Source organism: Dipodomys spectabilis, unplaced genomic scaffold, assembly GCF_019054845.1.
Source record: "Dipodomys spectabilis isolate Male_0828 unplaced genomic scaffold, ASM1905484v1 ptg000342l, whole genome shotgun sequence".
In the NCBI taxonomy this organism is placed as follows: Eukaryota; Metazoa; Chordata; class Mammalia; order Rodentia; family Heteromyidae; genus Dipodomys; species Dipodomys spectabilis.
The window spans coordinates 82,333-101,625 of record NW_024871019.1 but is presented as its reverse complement, the minus strand read 5'-3'; the positions used below and the strand labels follow the sequence as shown (position 1 = coordinate 101,625).

Genomic DNA, 19,293 nt, shown 5'->3' with positions numbered 1-19,293 from the left:
TAATCTCGACTCTGAGTCATTAGAGCTTCCCAGTAACTTCTGGATGTTTATTTACTTAGGGAGATTCTCCAACTAAATGGAGGACTGAAGACTTTCGTATGTTCAAGAACGGATCTTTCTGGAGGCCTCCACCGTTAAACCCATACCTTCACGGAATGTCAGAAGAGCAAGAAACAGAAGCGTTCGTAGAGGAGCCCAGTAAAAAGGGGGCGCTGAAGGAAGAGTAAGATGTTCCCTTTTCTCTTGTATATTCTGAAAAAGTTGCTTTTGTGGTTGCTTTTACATCTTAAGACTATTTTACTAGAAAACACAATGACTTTGTGAATGTCTACCTTCTATTATATGTGCCTTATAATTTTCAACATCCCGGCAAATACAATGTGCATCCTCCTGACCTTGATAAAATCAGAGATAGGCTGGGAAGAGACCGGCCTTGGGGTTCACATCTGTAACCGCAGCTGCTTGCGAGGGGCGATGGGGGGTGGTCTTGGTGTAAGGTAAAGAGGTAGGGGACCCCACCCCCCGCTTGAGTCCATGAAGCAGGTGTGTGGCTCCAGCCAAGGAGGCCTGGGCGGGGGTGGGGGGGGAGGTGGGGGGGCGGTGGGGCCAGCGAGAGTCACCGCCCTACCTGGAAAGGGCCACGGTGCAGTTCTGATGGTAGAATTGCCTGAGTTCAGGGTGAAGAAGAGCTGTGCATGCCCAGGGGGCCGTGCGCGCCCCGAGAGGGTGTGCTCTTCTGCCCAGTCCACAGCACGCCCGTCCCCTGACACGGCCGTGGTGGGCACGTCCTCTTGCACGCATGCGCTCAGTTACAGAGCAGGGATTGTCTTTCAAGTGTCGGAGGGAGGGTGGGGGGTATCTGACTGAAGAATTGGCCTAAGAATTGTTAGCATATAAAGTTCACAGAGCTCATTGCGTGTTCTGTCCGTCGACGCTGGTCGCACGAAGGAGCATGTGTGAGTATTGGCTATGGAGTAGCCCCGTGTTTGGGGGGTCTTTGTGTCTGTATCATGCCTTTACGCCCCACACTCAGTCCACAGGCTACGTCTGCCTCCCTCTGTGGTATTGTTAGAACACAACCCTGCCTGCCTCCTCCTCCACCTGCTCTTTATGGCTCCCTAGGTCAGTCGAGTAACTGGCAGAGCGCCGTCAGCCTGCCACACTTGAGCTGTTCACAGCCTTCACAGGCAGAGCCTAGTTGAAGCTCTTCGTTGAGAGACACTGCTAGGAAGGGCTGCTTGGGTGGACCGCGAGAGCAGGATTGGCACTCAAAAATGCCTTCAGCCAAAAGCTGAAACCTCAGCTGGAGTCTTCCATTCATGCCACGAAGCTATTCCTCCCTATTCCTTATAAATTCTCATCAAACCTATCGTCAGAGTTATTCTGTCTTGGGAGGGTCTTCATTAGTTTGTGAGCAAAAGTTTTGATGCCCCTTGAAATTTGTGTTTAGATGTTCATAAGCTTAAAATTTTCTATTCAGACAGAGAGACAAATTAGAGGAGATCTTACGGGGATTAACTCCAAGGAAAAATGACATTGGGGACGCAATGGTATTCTGTCTCAATAATGCCGAAGCCGCCGAGGAAATAGTGGACTGCATTACTGAGTCGCTGTCCATCCTAAAGACACCTCTTCCTAAAAAGGTACGCCAGGACCTTTGCCTTCTGAACCTTGAGTCAAGAAGGAGAGCCGGCGCCTGTGGCTCAGGCCCGTCGTCCGAGCTGCTCAGGAGGCTGGGAAATGAGGATCAGGGCGTGAAGCCAGCCTGGGCAGGAGATGGTAGTTGACTTGTTTTTGTATTATAAATTGGTTTCCTGTTGGCATGAAAATATTGGACTGATGAGATCTTTCCTGTGTGACCTTATTTTCCTTCTGCCTCGGAGAGACTACTTTTCGCTGAGAACAGGTTTTCTACAAGTTGAAATGTAAAAGAATTACCAGATTTTATCATTGCCAGAGTCATGGTTGTAGAGCTCTTATGTTTCTTAACTGCTAATTAGTAATGATTATTTACTTATATTCACACATTAACCAATTGCCACTGATTCCAAGAAATGTGAATACAGATTCGTTGTTTAGATACAGTATTGGCTAATTGCATTTATTTAAACTTTACTTTGTATTATCTCTTTGGTATTATAGATTGCCAGATTATATTTGGTTTCTGATGTTTTGTACAACTCTTCAGCCAAAGTTGCCAATGCTTCATATTATAGGAAATTGTAAGTATAATGGTATCAGCTGATACTCCTGAAACAGTCACAAAAAATACTATCTATATATCTCTACATATAGAAGTAAGGAGTTCAGACAAGAGTATTGCTTTATTAGCCTCTTCCACTAATAAGTCATTTGAGTTTATTCATTTTGTACAATTAAAGAAAAATAGGCTGGACTTTGTTGGACTGTTCGGTCTTGCAAGATTTTGATTTATATTAGTGTCTTAATTGTGGACAATAGTACACAAATAGGGGTTGAAGTAGCCGCTTTTATTGCCCACTTAGCTATCCTGTTATCAAGTGAAACAGATCATATGTAGTGGTTACTTTTCCTTACTCACCTTTACTTTTCCTTACTCAGCAGTAGAGAGTTATTCTGCATATTCACTTTCACAGAATCCCCCTTGTCCTTATTCAGGAACTGGGTTCTGGGAAAAGTTGTTAATGGCCATGACATTGAGAAGTCTGGGCCTTCCCTTCACTGCATTTGAGTTACTTGACCTGAACCAAGTCACTTAACTTTTTGATTGGATTAGATGGCTCAAAGTATCCTGGATGTGTGGGGCTGGGAAGGTGGCTCAGTGGTAGAGCGCTTGCCTGCTTGCCTTGCATGGCTGAGGCCCTGGGTTCGATTCCTCAGCACCACATAAGCAAAAAGAAAAAAGCCGGAAGTGGCGCTGTGGCTCAAGTGGTAGAGCACTAGCCTTGAGCTCGAGAGCTGAGGGACAGCGCCCAGGTCCAAAGTTCAGGCTCCACGACTGGACCCCCCCCCCCCAAAAAAAAAAAAAAAAAAAAAAGTATCCTGGATGTAAAGTTTCTTTGCTAATGGAGAGAACTTAAGACTTTGAGGACTTTTCAGGAAAAACATTCAGAATAATAGGAATGTAGGCTCTTGGTTTTTAAGGACTTCCCAAATGATGGGTAGGTATTTTAGGTCCAGGAGGGGTCTTCATTGGCAGCATAATGAGCAGGATAGGGATTTTTAAACCAATTCTGTTTTAAAGACTATATTATTTAAATTTCAGTTTTGAAACAAAGTTATGTCAGATATTTTCAGACCTCAATGCTACCTATCGTACAATTCAAGGCCATTTACAATCTGAAAACTTTAAGGTATGTGTATTTTACTATTTTTGTCCTAATACGTTTCATAGATAGGAGGAGGGCATTGGAGGGCAAGTTTTCTCTAACTTCTTATACTTAGACCAGTGTTAAGAAAAGCCAAAGAATAAATAACTTATTAATCATTGGATATATTTTTTCATGGGAAGACGTTAATTTTTTTTAAGCTTGGAAAAATGCCCAGTGATTGTCATTTTAGAGGGGTTTGAAATAAGTACATTTAACTGTTTGACCTTCCGTGTTGCCTATAAGTTACAATTTATGGAAAATGCTAGGGAGCGGGCAGAGACGGTGGGTCGGAAACAGAGGCGGTTGTTCAGTGAGGGATTCAGGTTGGAGCGCGTGACTCGCTGCCCCGCTGGCCCCGGTCACCATGTACATGTTTTCTAGAATGTGGCTGGCATACTGCAGTCCACACAGTGTGGGTGTCGCCCATGAGTGGTAAAAGGCAGTTGCTGGTTCTTCAGTACGTCATTTTGGTTGGCTTTTCCCTCATTCATTGACAGCTCACATTGAAGTTTTAAAGATACGAAATGAAAATTTTAATTTTAAAAAGAATGTCAGCTTACAGGAAATTAGCAAGTCATAATGGCCATTCATATGGACTGAAGTTTGAGACATAATGTCCCAAATATTCCCAGAATTCACTGTGTGTTTCTTATTTATTTTAGCAACGGGTAATGACCTGTTTCCGAGCCTGGGAAGATTGGGCAATCTATCCAGAACCATTTTTGATCAAATTACAGAATATATTCCTAGGACTTGTAAATATTATCGAAGAAAAGGAAGCAGAGGTAGGCAATTGTCTTGGTCTGCTCTTGAAGGTTGGGGGAGGAGAGTGCTGTTGTGTATGTTACACATGTGGGTAATACTGCTTTGAAGAGAAGCATCACTAAGCAGTAGATTTTATTACTTACAGTTATGAGAGCTCAGGAGTCCAACTTACATACGACAGTTTTGTTGTTGGCTGCTTTATTTGCTGACACAAAAAGGTTTTTGATAGCCTTGTAGGAAAGAGTCGTTGAGGGCCTGGGTAAAGCCATTGTCTTATTGACTCTATCATTACATTGAAAATACATTTAAAGCTGGACGCTGGTGGCTCACGCCTGTCCTTCTAGCTACTCAGGAGGCTGAGATCTGAGGATCACAGTTCAAAGCCAGCCCGGATGGGAAGGTTTACAAGACTCAGCTCCAGAAAACGGGAAGTGGAGCTGTGGCTCAAAGTGGTAGCGAGCTAGCCTTCAGCAGAAGAGCTCAGGGACAGCGCCCGGGCCCTGAGTTCAAGCCTCACCCCTGGGGGGAAGCAGAAGGGAAAGAAGCAAAAAAAAATTTAACAAGCCTAACCTCGTCAGCATAGCTTTGCTCAGCCACCTTTATTAGACAAAAGTCGTCTAATAAGCTGAATGGCTCATGTAGCCATGAGTACATGGATCTGAAGAGCCACTGGTCCACGCGTGGTGCGTGGCAGGTGTGTGTGGGGAAGGGCCCGGCCAGCACCGGCAGGCGAGGAGAAGGCAGGCGTCCGAGAGCTGTCAGCACGCGGGCGGCACTCGCACACCATCGCAGCCTGGAACCCGCCAGGCAGGGCGCACTGCGCCTTGCACCTTGGTTTCTGCCGTCTGTGTAGTGAACGTGACCAGGGAACGGAGGCAGCATCATGGTTGTGGGCGGTGTGTGCCGCGTGCCGCCCCCCCCCCCCCCCCCCTTCCCTTCCACCCCTGAACGGGTCCTGATCTTGTGATCTTCACCCCTGTTCAGGCCGGTGTGCTGTCGCATTCACTTCGGCACTATCCTCCTTGATGGCCTCCTTGTTCAACCCACAGTTTGTTTTTGCTTTCTTTTCTCTTTCTTTTGGGTCAGTCGTGGGGCTTGAACTCAGGGCCTGGGCGCTGTCCCTGAGCTCTTCAGCTCAAGGCAAGCGCTCTACCACTTGAGCCACAGCACCACTTCCGGTTTACTACTCTAAGTGGTTTATTTGAAGATAAGAGTCTTATAGGGCTGGGAAGGTGGCTCAGTGGTAGAGCGCTTGCCTTGCATGCATGAGGCCCTGGGTTCGATTCCTCAGCACCACATAAGCAGGGGGAAAAAAAACTAGAAGTAGCGCTGTGGCTCAAGTGGTAGAGCGCTCGCCTTGAGCCGAAGAGCTGAGGGACAGCGCCCAGGCCCAGAGTTCAAGCCCCACGACTGCACCAAAAAAAGAGAGTTTTACAGACTTTCCTTCCCCTGGCTGGCTTTGAACCACAATCCTCAGATCTCAGCCTCCTGAGTAGCTAGGATGACAGGCATGAGCCACCAGCGCCCGGCTTGTTTTAGTTTCTTCAATGAAGTTCCCCCCTACTCTTGAGCTTTGTATGTGCTCTTCCCTCCTTCCTGGAACTTCTCTTCATGAGAATGACCGGAGTTCAGCCAAAGCAGAGCTGGACGGCCAACCTCAGTGGTGTGTGAGCACGCGTGTGTGTGTGTGTGTGTGTGTGTGTGTGTGTGTGACTGTGATCATCTGGTTTCTTGATGTGTTGCTCAAACAACCACTGAAACTCACTAAGCCCTGTGACAGGAGGACCGCCTGTGTGTTTGGCCCCAAGCAGCCCTTGGTCGATGCTGGCTGATGAAGGGCCGGGCCGCTGCTGGTCTGGCGGGCGTGGTGTATGGCCTGGTGAGCCCGTCCCTGCGGGTCCCAGGTTAGAGCGGTGTCTGTTGCGCAGGATGTGCCGGATGACCTGGACGGTGCGCCCATCGAGGAAGAGCTGGACGGCGCGCCGCTGGAAGACGTGGACGGGATTCCCATTGACGCCACGCCCATCGATGATCTCGATGGGGTTCCCATCAAGAGCCTGGACGACGACCTGGACGGCGTGCCCTGTAAGTTCACGCGTGGACACCACGCCTGCCGCGCCTCCTGTGCCGCCCGTACGCTCCTGACCCCGACGCCCGGCCGCACGTTTGCCGCCTCAGCTCTCCAAGCGCCACTTCCTTTGCTTAGCTTTTAAGTAATTGCATTAGGAGTTTGTCTTTTTTTTTTTTTTTTTTTTTGGTGTGAGTCCTGGGGCTTGAACTCAGGACCTGGGCGCTGTCCCTGAGCTGCTTTTGTTCAAGGCTAGCACTCTACCCCTTGAGCTACAATGCCAGTTCCAGCTTTTTCTGTGTATGCGGTGCTGAGGAATTGAACCCAGGGCTTCATGCATGCGAGGCAAACACCTGTATGTGTGCTGTTCAGGTCACCCGCTGTAGTTGGAGGTAACGGTTCTTTTCCCTCCAACAGTGGACGCTGCTGAAGACTCGAAGAAGAGCGAGCCCATATTTAAGGTCGCCCCATCGAAGTGGGAAGCGGTAGACGAATCTGAACTGGAGGCACAGGGTGAGTGGGCCTTTCTTTTTTTTTTTTTTTAATAGAATATTTAATTAATATGTGATGAGTAAACATAGTTACTATACTTTTTCCATTGAAATATCGGGTTTTTCTTTTTTATCATAAGTAAACAGGATTTATGACCGGGATACAAGGATGGTTGAACATATGCAAATCAACAGATGTAATATAGCAATAAAGAGAATCAGGCTTCTCTGTACATCACCTTTATAATAACCAGGATTTTTAAATTTACTTTATTGTAAAGATGTTGTACAGGGGGATCACAGTTATGTGAATAAGGTACATTTCTTGAACATTATTACCTACTCCATTGTTGTTCTCCCACTATCCCTTCCCTCCCTCCATGGATTTTTCTTAACAGGGCCGCTTACATTTTGTCCTCAGTCTTTATGTGCACAACATAAAGGAATTATTCATCAATCTGAAAAAAAGAGTCTAAAAACCTAAATTTTAAATCATGACACTAAAAGCAAGGTAAAAGTTGAGCATGATATTGCACGCCTGCAATCCCAGGACTTAGAAGGCTATGGTGGTTGTTTTTGAGCAACCAAGGCCAGAAAGTGACACTCAGTTGCAAACAAAATAAAACAAACAAATAAATAGTTGGTACATTAGTTTGTACCAAATGAAATTAGTTTCATAGAACAGCTTGACAATTTTTTTGTAATAAATATTTTAGCATGTGCAAAGGTATAAGAGAAGGAACACCTTCCATTAAAATCAACATTTATTTTAAAAAATAAATAAAATAGCTGGGCACCAGTGGCCCACACCTATAATCCTAGCTACTCAGGAGACAGATCTGAAAATCAAGGTTCAAAGCCTGACCAGTTAGGAAAGTCCATGAGACTCTTAACTCCAACAAACTAAAGAAAAAGCTGGAAGTGGAGCTGTGGCTCCAGTGGTAGAGTGCTAGCCTTGAGCAAAAGAAGTTCAAGGACAGTGCTCAGGCCCTGAGTTCAAACCCCAAGACTAACACAAAAATAAGTAAATAAACTTAAAACCACTAAAATTCAAAAAAATGAAGGGACTAGAAGCCAATAGAATTTAAATTTTTTATAGCCATTGAAAACTTAATAGACTAAATTCTAGGTACTGTTGAAGAGTGCCTTTCTAATTGGAGACATAGTGCATAGATGTATCTAGGCTACAACACAGAAAGCCAAAAAGACTATGTATATAATTACTAAAGATCTCACATATGATGTTAGCTGAGAGATACAGAAGACATATTGAGAGGCTCCGATCTACATGCACTAAACTTTTTTTTGGACAAATAGCAATTCACATATTTATTTGTCTTTCCAGTGAACCATTTCTCCAAAGCATATATTACCACACTGGATAGAGACAGACATTCTTCTCCTTATATTGATGGTTCTAATCCTTTCCCCTCTGCTCTTCCTAAAACTATCTGTTTTGACTAACATGTCATCTCCCTGTATCACTCACTTCTGCTCTCTGCTCTGCTCATCTGATCCTAAGGCACTTGTTTGTCTTTCCTGGAAAATTTTGGCTGGTGGCTCACTGTTACTTCATACTATTCTGGAAACTTTCCAATCTACCTGCAATAAATTCCATTGAAAAGCACTGCTTTAGATCTTGTCCTTACATGTAACTTTAACTCCTCCATGTCATTATTGAGCATCACACTCTTCATCTAACACATTCTACTTTGAAGGGCTTATTCCTTTTTTTTTTTTCAGATTTCCCTGAATTTACAATCATTGATTCTTCAATCATTCTATTTGCCATAACCCGTTTCATGTTCCAACTTCCATTATTATCTGATTTAAATTTCCACACTCAACCATTAATGACCTTTCATACATCATGCAAACTTCCTTAGGCTGTCCCTCTTGCTTTTATTTAGTTAGTTATTTTAGCTTACAAATACTAGTTAGATGTAGCTCTCTTCCTTACTCAGAGAATCTGCTTGTCCACTTAACTGCACCTCTACCTCTGCAGCTGAATAAGATTGGAGGAAAAACACACAACAGTCACTGCCCTCACGCGATCCCTTAATGCACCAGTCACGATGTTCCTGGTTCACTCAAACTTTCACTCTTTTCCACTTTTATACTTTCTACTAACTCTCAAACCTCTGAGAATTTCTCCCCATCCTTAGACATGGCTGGTGACTTGTTTCTTATTTTGATTGAGTAATAGAAGCAATCAGAAAAGTATGTTCCCTCTGGTACGTGGACTCACCTACCTTACTGTCTGCTCTATCTCATGCTCCTTTGTTAGTCTTTCCCTTATCTTCATGAACTCTGAACACTGGAGGATCTCAGACTTCTAGAGCTCCAGGCCCAAGACGCCATCCATGACCAGTGCTAGCCCGGCACGTGCAAGGACCTGGGCTCCAGCCCTATTCCTTGTGACAGAGGGTGTGTTTGCACACGGATCCCTGCTGTTTCTGGGCGTGGATGTTCCTTCTGTGTTTGCAGTGTTCGTTGGTCTTCAAACTCGACGTTACTGCATTTTATGTCCAGGCTGAGCTTGCGCTGTGACTGGTGTTGCAGTGGTGGAGGCTTTTTGAGAGTGGTGGAGAATTACCCAGACCTTTCAGGTGAACGAACTGTGATAGGAAAAGTGCAGGTGTACTTAGAGGTCAGTTTCAGAGAAGCCACCATAATGCTTAGTAGTTGCAGATGAATTTTGGACCCATATACTTGGGCTTCATTGTTCATAGTTGTAGGTTCTATCAGATCTTACCATCTGACACAGAAATGACAATTTTTTTTGTTACTTCATTGTAGTAGAGGTGTGGGTAAAGAGAGATTTATTCAGCACATAGAATTGGCTATTCAGAGAATAAACAAAGATAAAAATTTGTGTAATTAAAAGCTTCACTGCTAGAGCTGGGCTTGTGTGCTGCTGTAGAAAGCTAATTTCCCTCATGGAATTTCATCCTTTTCCCTCTGTTCAGCTGTAACAACTTCTAAGTGGGAGTTATTTGACCAGCACGAAGAATCAGAAGAAGAAGAAAATCAAAAGTAAGAATCTAAGTTTCGAACAGACTCGATTTCTCGTGTACATACTTTCCTTTTCATTAGTGGTCTGGTGAAAGTCCCCTGAGGAGGGAAACTTCCTTTTAGAGATTTGGGAGGAGGATTCTTTGACTCTTCCATTGTTTTTCCAGTGAATAAGTAAGAGTTTGGTTTCTGGCCTTCATCTTATTTCTCTTTGCCCCTAACTTTATGTGTTTAAATGTAAACATTTCAGAAGAACTAAGAATAAACGAGAAAAACCCTAATTTCTTGGAAATATAAAGTTTTACTTTTGCTCTGGCAATCAAGTTGTTACTAACAGGCGATGGTCAATACATTTGTAGCGATAATTTTTAGGAAGTGCTGGACACTTCTTAGACAGTCATTAGAGTGGAAACTGAGTTTCCAAATAGGAAGAAACTGCACCAAGCACACAAAGCCTAGCGCTTGGTCTTTAAAGTATATTTCAGTGTTCTCAAGTAGAAGGAGGAGCAGAGAGAAAGCCCCTTTGTGTTCTAGCACAAAATGTGCATTTGTGTGGCTTCAGGAATGGGCCTCGGGATTGTGAAGTTAGAAACGTGATCGGTCAGCAGTTGGTAGGAGCGGTTTGATGTAGAGAGGTTGGTGCTCGTTACAAAAAATACTTACAAAATAGAGATGTGGCTTTCTCTTGGAAATAGTTGAGATTGTTGAGGACAGGAGTTGGGGAAAATGTAATGAGTTTGCTTATTGAAACTTAAAACTTTCTATGTCCAAGATCCTTTCGTTACATTAATAATATTTCAGGATTTTGGGATCATTGCTTTAAGCTGTATATTGAATTCATAAAAGAATTACTTAATTTGTAAAGAAAGAGGGGAAGTCAGGAAAGCCATCAAAGAACCAAAAAATAGTTTTTAGTTGGTTTTATTTCTAAAGCTATTAGGTTTTTTTGTCATCAAACTGTTATTTCCATTAATGTTTAGAATATGAATGCAGTTTTAGTGTTGCTGTTGTATTAATCACTCAGAGAAGCACGGATCAATAGAAATGTGATTTAAGATATGTCAGTTTTCTTAGGAACTTCAGATCAATCATGAACATGTTTAAATAAACATGAAGGAGCCACAAAGCAAGGAGAAACTGCAGTGTTAGGAATTTTCTCAGGCCTCACTGCTGCTCTCTAGTGCCTGAATCAAGCACTGCCTTTCTGTGTAGGCTGCTGTATGTCACGTTATTGCACATTTTTGTGACTTTTTAAATTTTTTTTTAAAATATAGCACTTGTAATACTTTTGAAGACAAATCCTCCAAAGAAGCCTCATTTGTAATAAATTCTGTCTGGATTTAGGTGCTTTTTTTTTTTTAAAGTGCAGGGGGCTGGGAAGGTAGAGGGGGCTCAGTGGTAGAGTGTTTGCCTTGCATGCATGAGGCCCTGGGTTCAATTCCTCAGCACCACCTAAGCAGAAAAAGCTGGAAGTGGTGCTGTGGCTCAAATGGTAAAGCGGTCGCCTGAGCTGAAGAGCTGAGGGACAGCGCCCAGGCCCAGAGTTCAGGCCCATGACTGCCCCCCCCCCAAAAAAAATAAATAAAAAATAAAAAGTACAGTAGGAAGCTGTGTTAAATAAAGTCGGAACCTAGAATTGGTAACCAGGAACCAAGGCCAAAACTAATGAGAACAAGCTGCTTGGGCCTTGAGGTATTGCAGTAGAAACATGTGCATAGCAAAAAATGACCAAAGTCGTGTAGCTCGTTTTCAAAATCTTTCTCTGCACGGAGTAGAGCTAGTCTTGTTCTAGTGCTGCCACTGCTCCCTGCCAGGCTGTGGCTTTGTGTGTGACACTTTGCATTCCTGTGGGACTTGTCCAGGGGTGTGGGGTGACTCAGGGTTTTGTTTCCTTCACAGCTGACTTAGAACCATTACAACTGTCAGAATCACCTGTAACCTGAGTACCGAGCTGTATTAGTTACGTTGCAACTCAGCCTTTTCTGGAGGAGAAAAGCCTTTCACAGACCTGTCTATAAAATAGCATTTCGTTAAATATTTTGCAAAAAAAAAAAGTTTCTCTGCTGAGTTGGCCTCGTGTTACTTATACTTGACAGGGAACAGCTGGGGCTGTAGAAGGCTTCCTGTCTGTTCTCTGTCTTGACATACAATGTGCTCTTCCTTCCAAAGTCAAGAGGAAGAGAGTGAAGATGAGGAAGATACCCAGAGCTCCAAGTCTGAAGAGCACCACTCGTACTCCAACCCCGTCAGGGAAGAGGCGGCCGAGTCCAAGTTCTCCAAGTACTCGGAGATGAGTGAGGAGAAGCGGGCCAAGCTTCGAGAGATCGAGGTACGAGGCGTCACCTCGGCCTCGGCCTTGGCTCCTGGGCCCCGGAGCCTTCTGGGCCAGCCTCAGGCTCCTGCCGCAGGCTGCTGCTTCCCCAGCGTGATGCCCACGTTGTGCGTCATGCATTTTGTGTTGTGCGTCATGCATCTTGTTGCGTGTCATGCATTTTGTGTTGTGCGTCATGCATTTTGTGTTGTGTCATGCATTTTGTGTTGTGTCATGCATCTTGTGTCATGCATTTTGTGTTGTGTGTCATGCATTTTGTGTTGTGTGTCGTGCATCTTGTGTTGTGTCATGCATCTTGTGTTGTGTGTCATGCTTTTTGTGTTGCGTGTCATGCATTTTGTGTTGTGTGTCATGCATTTTGTTTTCTGGCTTGCGTCTGTCCGTCCTTCTTTAGTGTCTGTCAGTGCATCTGTCCTCTGGCATGGGGCATACTGAATGCACTGAAGAAACGCATCCTAATGATGGCGTTAGAGCTCACATTAGGATGCCTGTAACACGGCATGTGGTGAGGGAGGCACAGAACGTTTTCGGGTAGGTCAGTGATGTTTACATTTTACGCTGGTCCGCACTTTGAGTCATGGAGAGGGGCAGTGTATAGACCAGTCCTAACTCAGGGCTTTGCGCGCTCTCTCTCTCTCCTCTCTTTCTCTCTCCTCTCTCTCTCCCTCTCCCTCTCTCTCCCTCTCCCTCTCTCTCTCTCTCCCTCTCTCCATCTCTTCTTATCCCTTCTATCTTGTTTGTTCAGAGACTGTTCAGATACGCCAGAGCAGGCTTTTCTGTATTTTAGCGTTGGGTAATATTAGGGATTGAATTCAGAGCTTTGACCACCCCAGGCGAGGGCTCTACGATCTGAGCCAGGTCCTCTAGCCTTAGTTTGCGTTTTGTGTCTGAGATAGAGGGTCTTGTGAGTTTTTCTCTGGCCAGTTAGTTTTATTATATGCTCTAGCTTTTCTTTTTAAAATCTATTCTGTCCTTCCAAGTCTGTCCTGTGAAGTACCTGTGGCTAAACATTTTTTTAATGCTGGGATTAGTAACATGCCAAGGATTCATGTTGCAAAATACTGACACCCTGCACAAAAACGAAGTGCTTTAGCGACACTAGACACTACTGTGCGGTGTTACCGTTGGGTGACGGTGCAGTGCTGACCAGGGTAGCGCTGAGCACGGTCCTAGGCTACGTGGTGCTCTCTTTCCATGTGACCCAGCCCCATTTCCAGAACGGTGGGTGGGGTGCCAGGAGGGGAAAGCAGCCCTTTGGGCATTGGTGTGGAAATGTGACCCCTGACCATTGTTCCAAGGCGAGGGGCGTGCAGGCGGCTAAAGCCACCACAGATGGACAGCTTTTTTTTTTTTGGTCATGGGACTTGAACTCAGGGCCTGGGTGCTGTCCTTGAGCTCTTTTTGCTCAAGGCTAGTGCTGAACCACTCACAGCTCACTACCAGTTTTCTGGTAAGTTATTTGGAGATGAGTCCAACTGACTTTCCTGCCCAGGCTGGCTTTGACCTGGACCTGTCATCTCAGCCTCCTGAGTAGTTCGGATTATAGTTAGTTGTAAGCCGCTGGCTCCCAGCTTAGTATTTGATTTTTTTACTTAGTAATGAAAGGTTTGAACGTACTTTAATCTCAGGAGTGAATATTCATTTTGCCTGTTCCAGTCTTCCTTTGTCTTCCTGTAACTGGTTTCAGCAGTTTTTGTGCATGCTTTCAGATATTAGCATGTGGAACTAGGTGCTACTCTATTTGGTGGGAAGTACTTACTGTAAACGTGTCTTATTTCACAGCTCAAAGTTATGAAGTTTCAGGATGAATTGGAATCGGGAAAAAGACCTAAAAAGCCAGGCCAAAGTTTCCAAGAGCAAGTAGAGCACTACAGAGATAAACTTCTTCAACGAGTAAGGAATAAATACATTTAATCATATGCATCTCCAACGGCTTTCCAGCATGTGCTGATGATATGTACTTGAGGAAAATGCATTGGCAATTGGGTCCTGTGATTTGTACACACTGAGTATTGTAGCAGACCCACATTTGAAATGGGGGGGGGGGTTTTGTCTGTTTCATTTTTTACACAGACTTTCAGTTTCATTGATAGCTGCGAAGTTACAGGAAAGTTCCCAAGATAACATACTATTATGCTCCCTACCTCGCTAGCCCGCCGTCCTGTATGGACTTCATACCTTCTTTTCCCGCCAGGGGGCGCCTGCAGATGCTTGGTGCAACCGGATAGAGTGTGTGTTCCCTGGAGAGCCCCCTCTTAGGCTTACTCTTCAGAAAGGTCCACCTGACAGGGTGGACCTTGTGCTGCCAGCCAGTTCCTACTGAGAGCTGTTGGCGGCCGAGTGTAGTCTCATTACCATGGATGGTTTGATATTTTTCAAACATTTTGGCATGATCAAAGCAGCTGGCTAGGTGTTGGGTAATCTCTGAGGGCTAGCTGAGTTCTGGTAAGGGCTTGCCCTCACAGCGGGAAGGGTGCACTTACGTAAGCAGGCAGCTCCGAGAGGGGCGCAGGGCCCCGTCACCAGGAGGGAGCGCGGGCAGAGCTCTGGGGAGATGGCAGGCCTTCGGGCACCGCGAGCTGACATGGGCACATCGGCAGCGGCTGTGAGCGTTAGGGGCAGTTCCCTGGAATGGTAGATGCCTTTCTGAAAACGGAGCTCCAGCTTGACGAGTGGCTCACGAAAAAATGTGTCTGGGCTGGGAAGGCAGCTCAGTGGTAGCGCGCTTGCCTTGCATGCATGAGGCCCTGGGTTCGATTCCTCAGCACCACATAAGCAAAAAGAAAAAATCTGGAAGTGGTGCTGTGGCTCAAGTGGTAGAGCGCTGGCCTTGAGTTGAAGAGCTGAGGGACAGCGCCCAGGCCCAGAGTTCAGGCCCCACCACTGACGAAAAGAAGAAGACAACCTAGAACAGAACGTGTGGTTACGTAAATGGGATAAGTCTAGGTTGGCATTTTAAAACTAACTTCAAGTATTTTCTTCTTCCAAAACCAGGAGAAAGAGAAAGAATTAGAAAGAGAACGGGAGAGAGACAAGAAAGATAAAGAGAAGTCGGAATCTCGAACCAAAGACAAGAAGGAGAAGGATGAGTGCACGCCCACGCGGAAGGAGAGGCACGTGGCGTTTGTGGGGCTCGGGCGGTGGGGGTGGGCCTCGGTGCCACGCGCCACGCCACGCGCCGTCCGTGCCCGCAGAGCCGAAGCGGGTTCATGGCGGGCATTCCATGCTAAATACGCTGGGCTGAGGAAACGGGGGGCCTCCCGCGCGGCCCGTGTGGCGGCTCAGCTCCATGCATTCGGGAGCTCGCTCACAGCGCCGGGTGTCCGCAAAGAGCCCGCACACCCCACACTCCGCCAGAGAGCCCGCATACCCCACACTGCGCCAGAGAGCCCGCACACCCCACACTGCGCCAGAGAGCCCGCACACCCCACACTGCGCCAGAGAGCCCGCATACCCCCCCCCCACTCCACCAGAGAGCCCGCACACCCCCACACTCCGCCAGAGACCCTGCACACCCACACTCTGCCAGAGACCCTGCACACCCACACTCTGCCAGAGAGCCCGCACCCCCCTCCCCACTCCGCCAGAGAGCCCGCACACCCCCACACTCCGCCAGAGAGCCCGCACACCCCCACACTGCCAGAGAACCCGCACACCCCACACTCCGCCAGAGAGCCCGCACACCCCCACACTCCGCCAGAGAGCCCGCACACCCCCCACTCCGCCGGTGGAGGCCGCTGCCTGCCCTGGAGCAGAGGTGGTGAGCGTGCGCCCAGGGCCGCGTCCCCACCGCGCTGCGCCCGTGCGCCCTGTCGCCCTCTCTGTGTCTCCCACGGAGTCAGGGAGGTGCTCGAGTGGAACAGGGTTGACATTTTCCACATCAAAAGCAAAAAAGCGACTGCCGATAAAAAGCTCTGCCCAGTCCTCTGCAGACGCTTACACACAGCCAGTGCAGTGCACCAGTTGGTTCCGTGCAAAGGCCCGTCACCTTTATTTTGGCATAATTTCAGACTCCTGGAAAAGTCTAGTATAAACGGCTTCTGGACACCCTTCATGCACATTAGGTCTTCCCCGCATTAGGTCTCGGTTCTTCCTTTCCCCACTCTGCTACCAACCATTTAAGAATATTTGGTCAAGGTCGGGCGCCGGTGGCTCACGCCTGTCATCCTAGCTACTCAGGAGGCTGAGATCTGAGGATCGAGGTTCAAAGCCAGCCCGGGCAGGAAAGTCTGTGAAACTCTTATCTCCAATAAAAAAATCACCAGAAAACTGGAAATGGTGCTGTGGCTCAAGTGGTAGAGAGCTGGCCTTGAGCTGAAGAGCTGAGGGACAGCGCCCAGCCCTGAGTTCAAGCCTTACAACCAAGCACTGGAAACAAAACACCTCAGTTGTTAGTCCAGAAACTTTCCATCTCATTGAACATCCCGGCAGTCTGTCTTCTAGCAAATAAAAATCCAGGTTATCTGAGTTCAGCTGAAGGCCCGTCCTGGCTGTACAGGCTTTGGATGTGGCTAGTGGGGTGCAGTTAGTCCAGGTGGTGGGAGTCGCTAGCTAAGGCAGGGAAAGGCGCAGGAGCGCGCTCACTTGTGACGTGTTTGGGGACTTTGTTCGGCAGGAAAAGGCGGCACAGCAACTCCCCCAGCCCTTCGCGCAGCAGCAGCAGCCGGCGGGTGAAGTCCCCGTCCCCCAAGTCGGAGCGGTCGGAGCGGTCCGAGAGATCTCACAAAGAAAGCTCTCGGTCCAGGACATCTCACAAAGACTCTCCCCGAGATGTTAGCAAAAAAGCCAAAAGGTAAATGCAAGTCCTTTTCACAAACCGTACTTCAGATACTAGCTTCCTTGCCATTCCACCAGATGGTGAAAATAATCTGGTTATCAAACCAGAATCTCAGAAAACCAGGGAGATGTACTTTTATTTTAGGTTCTTTCTCTCCACCCCTATCCCAGTCTCATGACTAGCGTAAAAGAAGACTTCTAACAAGTTCAAGACCAGCCAAGAATTTTACACATAACGCATTGTGTCTGGGGGGCGGGGGGAGACGCCTGCTTTGCTTTCACCTCACTGTTTGTTTCTGTAGAATATGAAGGAAAAGCTATTTTCCCCCAAAGGAATATTGTTAGCATGTTTGTAAGTAGAGATTTGTGGAAATAAATACCAGAAATGCTATTTACACCATTTCTTCAGTAATTTAGTGTTTCATACATTTTATTTAAACCTTTTGGTTCCAGGAAAGTGGCTCAGAAAAGCTTTACTTATTAAAGAGAAGAGTTTTCCTGAGCTACCCCTGCTTTATGTGCTAACACTTTTGAGTGACAACTTCCTCCTTTTATAAATGGCACTGCATACGTGTGTATGTGTACGTTCATGTATATTTCTTTGTTTGGAAATCCTCAGGAAAACCATTGCAACGATGCCTTTGGTTGGATGCTACTGTAGCGAATGCTTTTTTCAAGATAATTTTATCTGCAAATTATCTTTTCTTCAAAGAGAACCATGTACTGTGTATTTTTAAAGAGTTTTGTGGATGATCCTAGGTGCCATCTTGAACTCGATCTTCTAGACTCGAGGTCCAGACTCGGGGCTTTTTCCCACGCAGGCTCTCGGGTTGCAGGGTGCAGCGGTGGACTCTGTCTCCCCAGATCGGCAGGTGCTCTGCCGATGAGGGTCAGTGCAGGTGCGCCCGTGTGCTCTCTGTGAGCAGAGTATAAATTTGAGAGGTTGAGTCGTGTTGATTCCAGTCACGTTTATTGTGCCCACTCACAGACATTGTAGACAATGTAGCGGTAAGCCGTTGTGGTGCTTGGTGCCTTGATGGATTGGTTTCTTGTCTGTTTGTTTCCTCAGATCACCGTCTGGCTCAAGGACACCCAAAAGGTCTAGGCGGTCACGGTCTAGATCCCCTAAAAAATCAGGGAAGAAGTCCAGATCTCAGTCCCGCTCTCCACACAGGTCTCACAAAAAGTCAAAGAAAAACAAACACTGACATAACGTTTTTAAGATGCTGCCACTTCTTGGAAATGCAATTTTGTTTTGTGCCTGAATGGTCTGGTTTTTTTTTTTTTTTTAAGAAAAAAAAAAACAAAAAACAAAAAAATCAAATGAAAGCATTCCTGGGTTTTTTTGTTTATTTGTTTGTTTGTGAATGCATGTGTAAACTCACGAGTAACTGCATCTGTAGATTTGTCGTTGTTTTATATTGTACAAACTACTTTCGTTGTGGCTGTTTCTCCAGATGAAATTTTTACTGTGCCCATGAATTTCATCAGAAGTGTGTATAACGGATCTGCTGGCAGTAGTAGTATTCTGTTTTAGGATGTGACTTAGCAAAAATAATACAGATGTCGCCCCCTTTTGTAGCTTTGACAATTTGAATTAGATTTCAAATAAAATCTGAACAGAAAAGCATAACGTTGTTTTCTTGCCCAGTCCTCCCGAGTGAATCTGGCCCTGCTGTCGCTTCTGACACATCACGCATGCACTTTGCGGGCTCCGGTGTGGAGTGGCTCGAGTCTGGTATTGACTGATGACTGTAGAAGCCTGCTTGCTGAGCGGGCTCGCTCGCTCACTGCACGTTTTAGTACGGTGCCCTGGAGGGGCCTGGACCCGAGACCAGAAGACTAAGGGCTGTCACCTGCCATTGGTTCCCGGAGGGGAGACCTTTGCGCCTCCCGGATCCCGGGCTCTGCGCGGCCCTCTGCTGTTAGGGGAAAAGGAGACCTTTGTTGATTTTTGTATCTGCTTATCATGAAGGAAGTTTTAGTTATAAGAGAAATTTTGTAACTAGATCTGGCCATAGAATTCTTTTGTATAAGAGTTGCCTTTTTATAATCTGTAGTCTTGGTTTTCAAATCCTAGTATCTAAGTGTTTGTACACATTTGTGTTTAAAACACCGTTAATTATCTCTGGAAGGATTTGGGTGTAGGTGTAGCTGTGAGGAAAAGTTTTTAACATCAAGTGGTCTTCCAGCATTTCAACACCCAGTGGTTTGTAAATTCCTGAGGTCCGCTGTGAAAGGGGGTGAGGTGGAGAGCAGAAGGCTGTGGAATGTTGATGGACCCTGTGTACCTGTGACGTAATAAAGGGTTGCCTGGACCCGCACCGGCACTGCTTGTCAGTCTGGCTTCCAGTGATTTCACTCACTGAACACAGTGCCCCTGTCAGAGGAAGCAGAGAACGATCCTCAGAATGGGCGGCTTTGGCTCATCTACTCTCAGAGCTCTTTATCTTCCATTTGTTCCCGTCTCCTGACCCCAGCATCAGAGTCTGTGCC

At 46.3% G+C, this 19,293-nt stretch overlaps 1 protein-coding gene across 4 annotated transcripts in view; it reads left to right on the top strand.

Moving 5' to 3' along the window:
- The window catches only part of LOC122095253 (U2 snRNP associated SURP domain containing), a 41,328-nt gene extending 23,247 nt beyond the window's left edge, over positions 1-18,081 (top strand). For 3 of the 4 annotated variants that reach the window (XM_042665693.1, XM_042665691.1, XM_042665695.1), the window contains 13 exons: positions 60-223; positions 1,481-1,643; positions 2,143-2,222; positions 3,245-3,332; positions 4,013-4,135; positions 6,044-6,200; positions 6,601-6,696; positions 9,644-9,710; positions 11,859-12,018; positions 13,804-13,914; positions 15,016-15,134; positions 16,637-16,813; positions 17,867-18,081. In XM_042665693.1, the coding sequence (XP_042521627.1) occupies positions 60-223; positions 1,481-1,643; positions 2,143-2,222; positions 3,245-3,332; positions 4,013-4,135; positions 6,044-6,200; positions 6,601-6,696; positions 9,644-9,710; positions 11,859-12,018; positions 13,804-13,914; positions 15,016-15,134; positions 16,637-16,813; positions 17,867-18,005 (1,644 nt within the window). In that variant the 3' untranslated portion in view covers positions 18,006-18,081. Of the gene's footprint in view, positions 1-59; positions 224-1,480; positions 1,644-2,142; positions 2,223-3,244; positions 3,333-4,012; positions 4,136-6,043; positions 6,201-6,600; positions 6,697-9,643; positions 9,711-11,858; positions 12,019-13,803; positions 13,915-15,015; positions 15,135-16,636; positions 16,814-16,942; positions 17,198-17,866 lie in introns of those variants that run through there. The other variant, XM_042665694.1, reaches the window with a different exon arrangement.
- The last annotated feature ends 1,212 nt before the right edge of the window (positions 18,082-19,293 follow it).